This window comes from Monomorium pharaonis, chromosome 7, assembly GCF_013373865.1.
Source record: "Monomorium pharaonis isolate MP-MQ-018 chromosome 7, ASM1337386v2, whole genome shotgun sequence".
Taxonomy (NCBI): Eukaryota; Metazoa; Arthropoda; class Insecta; order Hymenoptera; family Formicidae; genus Monomorium; species Monomorium pharaonis.
In genome coordinates, this window is record NC_050473.1 from 19,597,101 (window position 1) to 19,613,924 (window position 16,824).

Sequence of the window (16,824 nt, forward strand, 5' to 3'; positions counted from 1 at the left end):
TGAAATTAAAAATGAATTTAAATTTTGAAAATCTTATTTTATTTGGAATTATATTGTTCTATGTAAAGTTTTACCATCTTACTCAATATTGTGTAATTCAAATTATTGGGGAAAAGTAACTTATAATTATCAAAGGTGGATGTATACAATTTTGATAAGACGCTTAGTCATTTTTTTGTTAGATTTTTATAAGAAACCAATAGGCGTATTCTATAACTCTTAACGACAGTGTCGATATTGTTATACATTGTCGTTGCGCATATTATATATGACAAAAAAGCTGCGTAACTACAATATAACGATACCGTACTGTCATTAAGAGTTACAGTATAGGCCTACAGGTCAGTAATTTAAGTATTTCTTGTTATAAATGGTTTATGTTATGTTGATATTATTTTATTAAATATGTGTAACCAAATAAATTTATTATGGCAATTTACATATTGTTATCTGTATAACATCTTTTATTCTGTCTTTTGCATTTTCCTTAAATCACTGATAGATCGATCAAAAACTTTTAAATTAAGTTTAATTCAATTAATATAAAAGATATTGCCAATAAAAGCTAGCACTGTATTTACGTGCGCAAAAAAAATAAGTTTATTAGACGTTGATAAGAATGTTGAAACTATATGAATACATAAAGTACGCAGTCATTTTGATTCAGTTATTTCGAGTCTTTTTCAATGTATTTGAAATAAACTTTTCTTTTGTGTACACAGAAAAAAAGGAAGTGTCAAATTAACTTTTATGTATTCATATGAATGCATTCATTATTTCATATATATGCAACAATATATAATCTTCTTAGAAGAATTTGAAAATTATGAATTTCAACAATATTACCCAGATAGCACAGGACGTCTTCAGGATCATCCTGAATATGTTCCGGGATGTCCTGGAATCTTGTCAGGATATAATAGTTGTATTATTGTAAATATTTTATATAAATATTTTATGTACAAATTTGACTTTTAAAGTAAGTTTAGAATGTTAGATTCTGTAATAGTATTAATATAAATTAAAATTTTACTCATGTCTCGAGGACATCCTTGGGATGTCCTGAGGATAATATGTATTCTAGCTGAAAACGTTATTCTTAAAATATTGTATAAAGAGTTTCATTAGCTACAAAATGTCTGAAGATAAACTTAAATATAATGACTGTATAAATACCAGACATTTTAGATAGTACAGAATGTTCTAAGAATATAATATCCTGAAAGTTTTCAGGACATCCTAAAATAGTATTCAGTGACATCCTGGACGTATAGTAATTTTTAAAAAAGACGGGTAAATTAATATAGTAAGTGAGAAATCTTTGAATATCGTACGTATTTCTAGAATGTATTGCAAAATTAAATGTGTAAAAATGTTGACTTCAAAGTCAGATTGAATGTCTACACTTATTGAAACAATGTGGCACATTAACAATACTAAAAAATTATAAAAGATGACATTAAATAAATTTTTTATTTTATTTTATACAAACAAAGCAAAAACAGTTTTTTAATAAGTTATTCTACATGCTATTTTGCGCGCATATGGAAAAATAATTTTAAAAAACTGTAAAACGTAATATTTATTTATAAAAATTTAAGTTAACTATATATGTTTCATCCTTCTGACAACATCTATTGTAATGATCTATAACAAATATGTATACATAAACAAGAAGTACTCATGGATCATCACGAAGGATTATAATGCGTATGGTCTTCAAAGTCAAGCAACGTCGGCGATGGTTGACACTTTGATGGGTGACCATTTTCTCGGCTACAAAGATTAAACATGCTTTAACAGGTACGATTGTCGCTTGGCTGAAATGTATAGTCTTCTTTCTCTTACAAAATTATTGTAGAAATAATTTGAACTTTTAATTGTTTGTTAAAATTTTTTTTTATTCTCAAAAACTTTTAAAAATACTTAGAAATATTTAAAAATTTTCTAAATTATTCGGAATTTTTTATTTTTTAAATTTTTCTGAGAAATGTTTCAATTCCTATAAAAAATCAATACATTTCACGAAAATTCTAAAAAAATCTAAAAAAATCTAACAAGAAGTGGTCATTGTTTGCTATTCCTGAGGATGTCCTGAGGAAATCCTATGGTATTCTTAGGACGTCCGGTGGACTATCTTTAGGATGTCTTGAGGACTAAAAAGTGACTCGTTTGCTATTCCTCAGGATGTCCTGAGGACGTCCCGGAATAAAATCAGAACGTCCTCAGGATATCCACGAAGTCCGCCCTGGACGTCCTAAGAACGTCCGTGTGCTATCTGGGTATAGTCTTATTTTAATACTATAATTGTTATTTCAACAATATAACATAATTATTTTGATAATTTTATTCTAAGAAAATTATATAATTTTTGATTTGAACATATAGTGTTTTCTATCTAACATTTTTTCGTTTCCATTCGAGAAAATTATTCTTAAATTACAAGAATATCATTTTCTTGATTGAACTAAATAAAATCTTAAAATAAACCTTTATTTGAGTAAATTTTTTTGATTTAATGCAATATAATCTTATTTCAAGATTTTCATTTTGAAACTAAGAATATTGTCAAAATAACAATATCCTTTTTTTCTGTGTGGAATAGAAGAGTCATGCTCAATTGCGTAAAATTTGCCGTTGCTGATTATCACTATGTCTAAAGTGTATGTGTTAAGATATAACAGATGTAACATTATGTACATATATTAATTTTATCTTTTATTTTGGATAATTATGTAACCTTCTTAAAGTTTTTTTTAATGATTAGTATTTGATTTTCTTTTATTTTCTGCTACCAATTCATTATTACGTTGTGTCCAGACCGTGAACTACATTTATAGTTATTAACGAGTGACTTCTTCACTATTTGATTTTCTTAGTTCTAAAAGCTGCGTGGATGTAGATGTACACTCATTTAACTGGTTGCTTGTTTGTGGCGTTCTCAATTATATGACAGTCTTAAAGGAGTTTCTCTGCTCAGGCCGGGCACGATAAATGGCACAGGGGTTCATGTAAAGAAAAATATTTAAATGATCATTTCGTTGCTTTCTTTTTTTTGCTGTATACAATCTAAAGTTAATAATGATGAATATAAGAAAAAATTCAGCTACAAAGTATTACCTTCACTGAAATAATTTTTTTAAAAATTGAGAATAAACATTTTTCATATTATACCACCCTTAGATAATTAAATACAACAATTTGAAATTCATGTTATATCACTAGCACACATTTAGCACACCTATGTGTTGTATTACTTCAATTATTGTAAACTTCTTCTATCTTATCAATTATTTCACTCAAACGAGCAAGTGCATGTATTGTTTCAAAAATTTAACAAAACTTTTCTGTACAGCTAAGATGTATTGTTGTAAAATTTCACTAACATCTGTTCATTACTTCTACGTTTAATATGACAATAAAAACTGAAAAATCCTAAAAATTTATCGATTCTCATAAGAGTTTATGTTAATAAAATATTTAATATCTAAACTAGCTAGTTCAGTTTTCTGAAATTTTGGCAGTCAATTTATATCACTAATTTGAACTTCTCTACAAAGTTTCATAAAAATTTGTTTATTTTGATTTAGCAACGAAACTCCCTTAATCAGTATATGTAATTATTCAGACAATCAACTCATTGAAACAATGTCAAATCGAATCTTTTGCATTGAGAAAATATTAATTCGATATTAATTTGATTTTTTTTTACTATTTCTCACTGAGTCATTGCGTTGATGATAATGTAGAAAAAAATGCTTACAAAATAAATCATAAATGTTTTTTAACAAACATTTATTAAATTTAAAATTTTGAATTATTGAAAAATGATATGACACGACGTTTGGATCTCACATTTAGATCCTTATCAAAATGATTAATTAGTGAAAATATAAATTACATAGTTAAGGAGATTTCACAATAACTTTGTAATTTTGTGTATAACTCTGTGCCTGTGAATTGACGGAGTTTATTTGAAATTTACAACTAATAAATGCTGTGATAAGTAAATTAGTAATTAATTGAAGATTTTTCAAAGGATATTTTTTGGGTGCGTATACTTGATGTTTTTTCATCTTTTTTAAAAAGATAATTTTGTCATATAATAAAATATATTATAAAATAATTAGTCAAAACTTAAGAATTAAATTTAAAAGATGTGTGTATACATATTATGCTTTTAAAATTATTTTTGTAATTATTTTACTAGTAATGTCCAATTCTGCTCTCGTATAGCACGTAAGGTAATCACAAAATCATGAATATTACTTATAAGATTTATAGAAATTGACTGTATAGCATAATGTCCATATTTCATAGATACAAAGGCGCGTCATAGGGTCAACTAAATAAAAAGTACAAATTCATGACTATTCACAACATGCAAAATTACGATTTTATTATTTATATTTAATATAGACAATTTATATTGTAGTATTAATATTTAAATATAAACAATTATTTCGTATATTTATCGTATATTATTTGTTTTTGTATACTATTTGCATTTAGTCATTTATAATACATTAAGATCGTGATTTTAGATCACTTGAATGTTTACTCCACTGTGAGCCAAATTTGTTTCCTTGACATCGTAACCGTACGACCTCAATATATTCGAGAGAATTGAAATATGTGTGTTTGATGCATTTGGACACAAAATGTATGCATATGTACCATTATCAATAATTTTTGTTGTGTGAAATATTCTTGTAAAAGTTGCGTAATTCAATTTGTGTCGCAAATTTTATAATTTACATGAAATCAAATTTACATGAAATGTGATCTGCAAAAAACTTAATATCAAGTTTGTATTCTCGTAGTTGCAGTGACAACGAGAAAAAAAGGAAATCATAATTATTTATTTAAAAGATTTGTACATAACAAATAAATTAAATCTTATCAATTAATGCAACATTATATGGAAGTGTATTATTGTATTTTAGTAAAGAAACATTAAAAAGTACTTTTGTATTTACAGACTTATACACGGAGAGAATTTTCTCTTAAAAATTACATCCACAAAACAGCTTTCTAGCCATCGTGCTATTACTCTTCGATCTATCATAAAATAGAATATAGCGCTAATCATATTATTATCAAAAAAGGAATATTTTATTCTTAAATAGAAAGTTCTTAAATCTAGAATAAAATGACTTTGGATGTTATTAATTTTTTTAGAATGATTTAGTAAATTTGTAACAATTTTATGATATTCTAGATTTAAGAATAGATTGATCTGAAGATAGAAATTTCTGATTTAATTTTAATCTTGTTTTATTTTTATACTATACATGAGGTTGTAATAAGATTAAATATGTTAAGAATAATTTTCTTGGTATCAGAAATTCTTTCTGAGAGATTTTCTTACAATTGTGATAATTGTGAGACAACGTGAACTTCAAAAAATTTTATTATGTTTTTTACTATATTTTTACAAAATTTACACAAATTTTAATAGAATTTGGCAAAATTTAAATTAAATTTTGTTAAAAGTATAGTAAAATTTACTAAAATTTTGCCAATTTTTATTAAAATTTTAATAAATTTTGTTAAAAGCATAGAAGAATTTTTTAAAGTTCACGTTGTCTTACCATTAACACAATTTTAAAGGTAATTCTAAGAAAAAATTATCTCCGTATACATTTTTAAATTATAAAAAAAAAAAAATTTACTGTTACTTGACAAAAAAGGATTGATGTAAACGAGTTTTATTAAAATAAATAAAAAACGGTTATTTAGCAAACAAATAATGCAGTCAACTTAATCTATTTTTTGTCCAAGTAATATTTTGTTAAAGTGCATATATCCGTTCTTGATCTTATATTTCTTGATCTTATAATCACATCAAGTCGTTAGAGAACAGACGACCTAGTCGTGATCAAGTAAGAAGAATCACTAACCGATGGTCAGAGGAAAGAAATAACAACATACTTTGCATCGGAAATATTTGTTTCCGAATCAAACTTTGTTTTCGTACTCTTGTTCTTGAAAATTTTTATTTAACTTATTCGTTTGTATGTACATGATGATCCAGAATAAATCACTTTGATAAATTATTTTTGTTACTTTAATTTTATAAAGATTTATGACTGCTGTGTAAGGAAGAATGGAACGAAAAACACTTTTAAATTCTTAAAATTTTTTTTTAAATTTATTTTTTTAAGAGTACAAGTGCTACAAGTCATAAAATTAGAGATGGAACTAAAAGTCAATATAAGATAGTATAATATGTATAAATTTATTATATAAAAAAATAATTAAATTAAAATCAGCAAAACAATTTTAGAAACAGATAAGATTGTTTATTACATTTTCTTTAGATTTTATATTTATACATAAAATTACAAATTGTGGAAAAAGAAAAATAATTAATAAAAATTTTTTAATAATTAATACAAAATAAATTAATCAAAATTACACTTATCTACCTATAAAAAAATATTATTAACATATTACCAAACATTCTGTTTAAAAGTCTATGTAAAGTGTAAAAAGTTACTACAACTTGTTTAGATATAAAGCAACAAAAGTATAATAAAGATAAATATTTTACAAAAAAAGAAACTCAGCGTTGCTATAGAAAATAATAAAAATAATTATTTACAATATAAAAAAATAATAAATTGTTTATAATTGTTATTAGTTATTTATTATTTTTTTTTGCTTATATTGTACTTTTTTGCGTATAAATATTCTTATAATTGACGCATTTCCTTCGTATAATTATGTTTGTATAACAATTTTTTGTTTTTTATTTTAAAAATAACTTCTTGGAATTTCACATATTTTGTAGTGTCAAATTAAAATAATTTTGTACAAGATTTTTTGAGGTTTGATACTTTACATCAGTTTACTCTATATTTTTTTAAGAAATGTAATATTGTTATATTATACACAAAATTTATATAAAATTAGAATAATGCTAAAATTTTTCTGCATGTTTTTCTATCTGGAAGTCATTGTATAGCCGGTAAAGATTTTAATTTTTTACGGGTAAGAAAATAAATGAAAAATATAGAATTTATCAATATCTTTTATTTATCTGTAGTAAATCTAAATCTTTATTATAAAAATTTTTTTTTATTAAAGAATGATCACTTTATGGTCTGCCGTATCGCATAATATCGTTGCATAATAGCGTGATTTCCGACGTTATTTATTCAAAATTATTACCTTAAAACAGAAACACAACATTTTATTGTTGGCACATGTTTATTAATAAAAATGCTCGATTCGTTATAGCCGCATTTTGTTTCAGACAGATGATATAACAGTGTAATATATGCGCGAACCGCAAGAGATAACCTTAAAAAAAAAGTTTGAATATCAAATGTATCTTTGTTTAAAATTACGCAGTGATATGCAAGTTTAATGATTACCTTACGTACGGTTTTTGAATTCCCGTTGAAAAGATGAAATTGAAATCCAGATCGATGGTTATTCACATGTATATGGATTCCCATAGATTTTAAATGGTTTTGTATGGATTCCACATAGTTATCCATATGGAATCCATACAAAACCATCTAAAATCCATCTGAATTTACATACATGTGGATAACCATTTGGGTTTCCATCTCATCTTTTCAACTGGGATATATATTAGTACATTACGATGTACTAAAGGAATAGAGGAAACATTTTGATATAATATCTAAAATCGTTAATATATAAAATTGTTAATATAAAGCAATACAATGTTTAATATATTCCGAGTTTTTTTTTATTAAAAAATTAAGAATGCTTTTCGATTTGTCGGTGACACACAATGTTATTGAGATGTAATTAAAATATTAATCTTATCGACATATATGCGCATACCTATTTTATAAAATTTATTTTTTATCAGAAATTATAATAGTAAATTTTAGAAATTAAAATATTTCAAAATTTATACAAGATACCTGGACTAAACAAGGCCTATTTAATCGACAAAGAAAAACTATATTAATATTATATATATATGTATATATATATGTATATATATATGTATATATATATGTATATATAGATTATAATATATTAAATATATATAGAAAAAACAGGGGGTTATAAATCACCATTTTGTTTATTTAATAATTCTGTTTTGTTTTATTTAAATAACTCATTAAAAATTAGTGTGACACAATTGTTGTTGGTACAAGTTTGTTACCCATAGAGTTCTACCAATGTTATTATGTTACCAGTTATATTATTATGTTACCAGCAGAATATTATACATGTTACCAGCAGAAGTTCTTCCGATATACATAATAAATATAATTAACAATTTACTGAAAATGGGAAAAAGATTGCGGTTATGAAATTTGTAGGGGATTATGAAACATTACCAACAAATATTCTCAAAATTATTTTTACTTCTAAAGAATAAAAAATTAATGTTCTTTGGCAGATCTTTACATAACAATATCACAATAGCATCAATATTTACATAATATCACATAAAAGAATCGAAAATATAAATATAAAAATGGTTCTTGCGACTTTGCGTTTTATAGAAATACTATAAAAGTATTATAACAAATTATATTAGCTAAGTATCGTAAATGTATTATTAAAAACATTACGAAAAAAGAGATTATGGGACTCAAACTTGCGACAATCGCAAGGGTCCATAATTCTGAACGCAAGCAGTATAATTTTACACGTAAAATACATACACACATTATGTCAAATTTAAATTAATTCAATATTAAATTTAATTACGTTAATTAAAAACTTTATTTAAACCCTTTAAACTAATGTTAAAAAATTAATACCCGCCATATTTCTCAAAATGAGGTAAATAATAGACACCTATAGAACTTTCGGTTACTTGCAATCAGCATTTCTAACAACAAAATAAACACTAATGACCAGAGGCCATGTATAACGTCGAAACATATGTAAAGAAGTAATTCGGACACTTATCCTCTGAACTCAATACAAAGTATACGAGATATCGCGAATTCCATAACCTTCCACATCTATTTTTTTGTTCCTCGTGTCAATTAATTCCCACCTTTCTTTTTCTCGCTCAATTGACGTAACATTCTCGCCAGAAAGATTACATTTTAGTATGAATAAATTTTCGGTATACGAGATAAATAGTGCAACGCACGGTTCACCTTTTACAGTTGCTACCTACCTGACAGGCGATAAGCAAGCAGCAGTCCGTCAAACGATACAGGAATCTCAACAGTGCGGTTACACTCAAGATGGCAACAAATATGAATGATTATGAAGTAGAGGATGTAGCGTCGTTGCAGAGGGCTTCTCTGAAAGAGAAATGTATCCTCGTGGACAAGCAGGACAGACCTGTTGGTGAAGCGATCAAAAAATTCTGCCACGAGATTGACAAGGAGAGATGCGTGCCGCTCCACAGAGCGTTCAGTGTTTTTTTATTTAACAGCAAGGGCGATTTGTTACTCCAGAAACGATCGAGCGTTAAGGTGAGATGTTCCTTCTCCTTTCTTTCTATTTTATTTACTTTCTATTTTGAAGTATGCATTTGAAGTACAACATTTAGTATATATGTAATATATATACTAAGAAAAAAAAAATTGGTTCAACAAAATTTTTTAGTTGCGGGCTGCCAACAAAAGATATATTCAATACAACAATAAATAGTATTGCAAAATAAATACATAGTCCAATCAACGTTATTGCATTTGCATTAACAGCAAATATTATTGTATTAAGTATATTTTCTGTTGGCAGCCCGCAACTAAACGTTTTGTTGAATCAATTACTTTTTTCTCAGTGCATGTGTAGTATATATGTAATTAACATGTCCCAAGTGCTATCTTTTTTTTAAATTTTTAATATACTTATATAAATAATTAAAAATATTTTATGTACCTTTTTTAATTAAAAAAATGTTTCCTATTTTCAATCTGACCCATATTTTTCAATTTCGTATTCATCAAAGGTTAGAAAAATCTCGAAAGCTTGGGGGGGGGACATATTGAATACAAATACCTTACATAATAAGAGATTTTTCTAACATTTGTGATAAGTATATTTTAAGGCAATTAATGTAGTAAAGAAAGGAAAAACTTCCCCCCCCCAAATAAATCCATTACTGATTAAAAAAAAGAAAAAAATAAATTAAATAATGGTTTTTTAAGCAGTAGAATTAATTTTCTGTGTGTATATTCTATAATGAATTTAAAAACCAACGTTTCATCTACAATGGTTATTTGAATTAGATTTGCTGGAATTATTTCTCTTTATAAAGCGCATCTCTGAATCCTTCGGACTTAAGAAAATTTTAACTAGATTATTATTTGGTTGATACTGTGAGTTTTTAAAGTAACAAATTTTTTTAAATTAATTGTTATATACCGTGATTTAGTTGCATTGTGTATCTAAAAATAGGACATTTAAAAATTAGGATATTTTTCATAGATGTAGTTAAAGGTTATATAAATTGAAAATAAAGTAGTGTTTGTTTACCGTCTTCAATTAATTAAATTCAACTCAATAAATCAAATTTTTATAAAAATAATTGCAAATGTCAGTATAAAAGACGCAAGTGTTAATATATGTGTATCATATTTACGATCAGGGTTGGGAACTAACGAGTTACTTGTAACGAAGTTACAGTTACAGTTCCTTTTTTTTAGTAACTAATAACTAAACTTTGTTACTTTTTTCTTAAAAATTTTAATCAACAACGGAAAAAGTCGAGTCTACGCAAGAAGGATTGTATCGATTCTTAAAATCGAATAATTGCAGTATTAATATGCTAAATAATTACGCTGCAGTTAAGAAACTTTTTATTAAATATGACAAAGGCATTCCAAGTTCTGTATCTGTGTGAAATATATATATGTTTAGCATCGGTGGCTCTATAATGACGCCACAAAGAAGTTATTTTAATGATGATATATTTGAATATCAAATTCTACAAAATTAATAAAAATTTTTATAAACATTTTGTAACAAAAAAAATATATAAATGAATGTATGACAGCCAATGTAGCGTTATATTATATTTAATTCTGATAACAGTAACATATAATTTAAACTTTTACCTTTACAAAGTTCTCATTTAGTGTACATAAAATAACTTGTTAAAACACATAATTAAGCACATAATATACAACAATTATAATAAAGCATAAAATATAAAATTTTTCTTATATTTAAAATAATGTACAATTATTTAAGAAAAAAATAATTGAAAAGTAACGACTCGTTATTTTTTTAGTAACTGTAACTGTAACGAGTTATTTTTTAAAATCGCTAACTTGTAACTGTAATTAGTTACTTTTTCAATGAAATAAACTGTAACTGTAACTAGTTACTTTTACAAAATAACTTTCTCAATCTTGCTTACGATTTATAAATGTATGTCACAGATAACTTTCCCAGATTGCTTTACGAATACGGTCTGCAGTCATCCATTAGCAGAGATTCCTGAAGAAATGGAAGAAAAAGATGCTTTAGGTGTAAAACGAGCCGCAATAAGGAGGCTCAATTATGAACTGGGGATACCTACCAACGAGGTCAAACCTTCCGATTTATTTTATCTGACAAGAATTCGTTACCAGATTGTTAGTTGCGATCGCTGGGGTGAACATGAGATCGATTATATACTATTTCTGCAACGAGATAATATTACCATAAATCCTAATCCCGACGAAATAAGCGAGATTCGATGGATACCACGATCAGAAATTGAGAAATTTATGAAGAGCGCGCCACGACTATCACCATGGTTTAATATGATTTATAAATTCAAATTGCTGCATTGGTGGGATAATCTACATGCTTTAAATAAAGTGCAAGATCATAAAAGTATACATATATTGACGAATTAATGTGTTATATGTAAACCTTGTCACTAAAGAGAAATTTGTCTAAATGCATGTTATACAAGTTTTATAAAATGATAATAATTTATATTACTGGAAACGGAAAATTATTAGTTTAAATTTATAAGCTTTGTTCATGTTTGTATCTATCTATATTTTTGTTTAAAATGATATAATTTTGAACTCTTGACATGTATTCCATTTTTTAACTCAAATATTTAAGTGCAATTAGAAAATTTTCTTTTTGAAATTTGCTGTTCGAAAATGTACCACCATAAGAACATTTCTCAGCATGACATTATAAGTGTTTCTCAAATAAATCATTTTTTAGCGTTTATATTTGGCAATAACAGAAGAGAAATTTATAAAAATTAACAATATTGTTATTAAATACTATTCAAAATTATTATTTGTTATAGTGATATTTTGATTTGTATTCAAAAATTTGTACATTTGCACGTATAAAATATCTTCGAACGAAAAGAAAAAATTTTTTATACAATTTTTAGTGAGACTAACAAGCACACAATTGTTAACATCACACAATGAAATTAAAAATAAATTTAAATTTTGAAAATCTTATTTTATTTGGAATTATATTGTTCTATGTAAAGTTTTACCATCTTACTCAATATTGTGTAACTCAAATTATTGGGGAAAAGTAACTTATAGTTATCAAAGGTGGATATATTCAATTTTGATAAGAGGCTTAGTCATTTTTTTGTTAGATCTTTATAAGAAACCAATAGGCCTATTCTATAACTCTTAACGACAGTGTCGATATTGTTATACATTGTCGTTGCGCATATTATATATGACAAAAAAGCTGCGTAACTACAATATAACGATACCGTACTGTCATTAAGAGTTACAGTATAGGCCTACAGGTCAGTAATTTAAGTATTTCTTGTTATAAATGGTTTATGTTATGTTGATGTTATTTTATTAAATATGTGTAACCAAATAAATTTATTATGGCAATTTACATATTGTTATCTGTATAACATCTTTTATTCTGTCTTTTGCATTTTCCTTAAATCACTGATAGATCGATTAAAAACTCTTAAATTAAGTTTAATTTAATTAATATAAAAGATATTGCCAATAAAAGCTGGCACTGTATTTACGTGCGCAAAAAAAATAAGTTTATTAGACGTTGATAAGAATGTTGAAACTATATGAATACACAAAGTACGCAGTCATTTTGAGTCAGTTATTTCGAGTCCTTTTCAATGCATTTGAAATAAACTTTCCTTTTGTGTACACAGAAAAAAAGGAAGTGTCAAATTAACTTTTATATATTCACATAAACGCATTTATTGTTTCCTGTATACGCAACAATGCATAATGTTCTTAGAAGAATTTGAAAACCTCGAAGTTCAACAATATTATAGTCTTATTTTAATACTATAATTGTTATTTCAAGAGTACAATATAATTATTTTGATAATTTTATTCTAAGAAAATTATATAATTTTTTATTTGAACATATAATATTTTCTATCTAACATTTTTTCGTTTTCATTCGAGAAAATTATTCTTAATTACGAGAATATCATTTTCTTGATTAAACTAAATAAAATAAATCTTTATTCGAGTAAATTTTTTTTATTTAACGCAATATAATCTTACTTCAAGATTTTCATTTTAAAACTAAGGATATTGTCAAAATAACAATATCCTTTTTTTCTGTATGGAATAGAAGAGTCATGCTCAATTGCGTAAAATTTGCCGTTGTTGATTATCACTATGTCTAGTGTATGTGTTGAGATATATTTAATACACATATGGGCGTGTTTTACAAGTTTAATGTCAGATTTATATAATAAAATTACAAAAGAATTTACTTAGATTTTTTAAGAAAATTGTTGCTGTTAAAAAGTTAAATAGCTGTTATCGCAATGTTAACATTATGTAAATATATTTATATTATCTTTTATTTTACATAATTATGTAACTTTCTTTAAGTTCTTTTTAATTATTAGTATTTGATTTTCTTTTATTTTCTGTTACCAATTCATTACGTTGTGTCCAGACCGTGAACTACATTTATAGTTATTAGCGAGTGACTTCTCCACTATTTGATATTCTTAGTTCTAAAAGCTGCGTAGATGTAGATGTACGCTCATTTAACTGGTTGCTTGTTTGTGGCGTTCTTAATTATATGACAGTCTTAAAGAAGTTTCTCTGCTCAGGTCCGGCACGATAAATGACACAAGGGTTTAAGTAAAGAAAAATATTTAAATGACCATTTCGTTGTTTTCTTTTTTTTGCTGTATACGATTTAAAGTTAATAATGATAAATAGAAGAAAAAATTCAGCTACAAAGTACTACCTTTATTACAAAGAATAATTTTTTTTAAAATTCAGAATAAACATTTTTTATACCACCCTTAGATAATTAAATACAACAATTTGAAATTTATGTTATATCACTAGCACACATTTACCACACCTATGTGCTGTATTACATCAATTATTGTAAACCTTTTTTATCTTATCAATTATTTCACTCAAACGAGCAAGTGCATGCATCGTTTCAAAAATTTAACAATACTTTTCTTTACAGCTAAGATGTATCGTTGTAAAATTTCACTTACATCTGTTCATTACTTTTACGTTTAATACGACAATAAAAACTGAAAAATCCTGAAAATTGATCAATTCCCATAAGAGTTTATGTTAATAAAATATTTAATATCTAAACTAGCTAGTTCAGTTTTCTGAAATTTTGGCAGTCAATTTATATCACTAATTTGAACTTCTCTACAAAGTTTCATAAAAATCTGTTTATTTTGATTTAGCAGCGAAACTCCCTTAATTAGTATATGTAATTATTCAGACAATCGACTCATTGAAACAATGTCAAATCGAATCTTTTGCATTGAGAAAATATTAATTCGATATTAATTTGATTTTTTTTTTACTATTTCTCATTGAGTCATTGCGTTGATAATAATGTAGAAAAAAATGCTTACAAAATGAATCATAAACCTTGTTTCTCAACAAACATTTATTAAATTTAAAATTTTGATTTATTGAAAAATGATATGACACGACGTTTGGATCTCACATTTAGATCCTTGTCAAAATGATTAATTAGTGAAGATATAAATTACATAGTTAAAGAGATTTCACAATAACTTTGTAATTTTGTGTATAACTCTGTGCCTGTGAATTGACGGAGTTTATTTGAAATTTACAACTAATAAATGCTGTGATAAGTAAATTAGTAATTAATTGAAGATTTTTCGAAGGATGTTTTGTGCATATACTTGATGTTTTTTCATTTTTTTTTAAAAGATAATTTTGTCATATAATAAAATATATTATAAAATAATTAGTCAAAATTTAAGAATTAAATTTAAAAGATGTGTGTATACATATTATGCTTTTAAAATTATTTTTGTAATTATTTTACTAGTAATATCCAATTCTGCTCTCGTATAGCACGTAAGAGAATCACAAAATCATGAATATTACTTATAAGATTTATAGAAATTGACTGTATAGCATAATGTCCATATTTTATAGATACAAAGGCGCGTCAAAGGGTCAACTAAATAGAAAGTACAAATTCATAACTATTCACAACATGCAAGATTACGATTTTATTATTTATATTTAATATAGACAATTTATATCATTTATATTTAAATATAGACAATTATTTTGTATATTTTTCGTGTATTATTTGTTTTTGTATACTATTTGTATTTAGTCATCTATAATACATTAAGATCGTGATTTTAGATCACTTGAATGTTTACTCCACTGCGAGCCAAATTTGTTTCCTTGACATCGTAACCGTACGACCTCAATATATTCGAGAGAATTGAAATATGTGTGTTTGATGCATTTGGACACAAAATGTATGCATATGTACCATTATCAATAATTTTCGATCTATCATAAAATAGAATATAGCGCCAATCATATTATTATTAAAAAAGGAATATTTTATTCTTAAATAGAAAGTTCTTAAATCTAGAATAAAATGATTATTGATGTTATTAATTTTCTTAGAATGATTTAGTAAATTTGTAACAATTTTATGATATTCTAGATTTAAGAATAGATTGATCTGAAGATAGAAATTTCTGATTTAATTTTAATTTTGTTTTATTTTTATACTATACATGAGGTTGTAATAAGATTAAATATGTTAAGAATAATTTTCTTGGTATCAGAAATTCTTTCTGAGAGATTTTCTTACAATTGTGATAATTGTGAGACAACGTAAACTTCAAAAAATTTTATTATGTTTTTTACTATATTTTTACAAAATTTACACAAATTTTAATAAAATTTGGCAAAATTTTAATTAAATTTTGTTAAAAGTATAGTAAAATTTACTAAAATTTTGCCAATTTTTATTAAAATTTTAATAAATTTTGTTAATAGAAGAATTTTTTAAAGTTCACGTTGTCTTACCATTAACACAATTTTAAAGGTAATTCTAAGAAAAAATTATCTCCGTATACATTTTTAGATTATTTAAAAAAAAAAAATTTACTGTTACTTACTTGACAAAAAAAAATTAATGTAAACGAGTTTTATTAAAATAAATAAAAAACGGTCATTTAGCAAACAAATAATGCAGTCAACTTAATCTATTTTTTGTCCAAGTAATATTTTGTTAAAGTGCATATATCCGTTCTTGATCTTATATTCCTTGATTTTATAATCACGTCAAGCCCTTAAAGCACAGACGATCTAGTCGTGATCAAGTAAGAAGAGTTACTAACCGATTGTCAGAAGAAAAAATAAATAACAACATACTTTGCATCGAAAATATTTATTTCCGAATCCAACTTTGTACTCCTGTTCTTGAAAATCCTTATTTAACTTATTCGTTTGTATGTACATGATGATCCAGAATAAATCACTTTGGTAAATCATTTTTGTTACTTTAATTTTATGAAGATTTATGACTGCTGTGTAAGGAAGAATGGAACGAAAAACACTTTTAAATTCTTAAAATTTTTTTTTTAAGAGTACAAGTGCTACAAGTCATAAA

The 16,824-nt window shown here is 25.4% G+C and overlaps 1 protein-coding gene across 1 annotated transcript; it reads left to right on the top strand.

Annotated features, from left to right (window-relative positions):
* Positions 1-9,069: 9,069 nt before the first annotated feature.
* Positions 9,070-12,789, top strand: LOC118646724 (isopentenyl-diphosphate Delta-isomerase 1-like). The gene is made up of 2 exons (XM_036290255.1): positions 9,070-9,434; positions 11,349-12,789. The coding sequence occupies exons 1-2, from the start codon at positions 9,201-9,203 to the stop codon at positions 11,808-11,810; spliced, it is 696 nt and encodes a 231-aa protein (XP_036146148.1). The 5' UTR covers positions 9,070-9,200; the 3' UTR covers positions 11,811-12,789.
* The last annotated feature ends 4,035 nt before the right edge of the window (positions 12,790-16,824 follow it).

Coding starts and splice junctions, on each gene's coding strand:
- LOC118646724 (XM_036290255.1), top strand. CDS start 9,201: ATGGCAACAAATATGAATGATTATGAAGTAGAGGATGTAGCGTCGTTG. Junction 9,435..11,348: donor AGAAACGATCGAGCGTTAAG/GTGAGATGTTCC, acceptor TGTATGTCACAG/ATAACTTTCCCAGATTGCTT.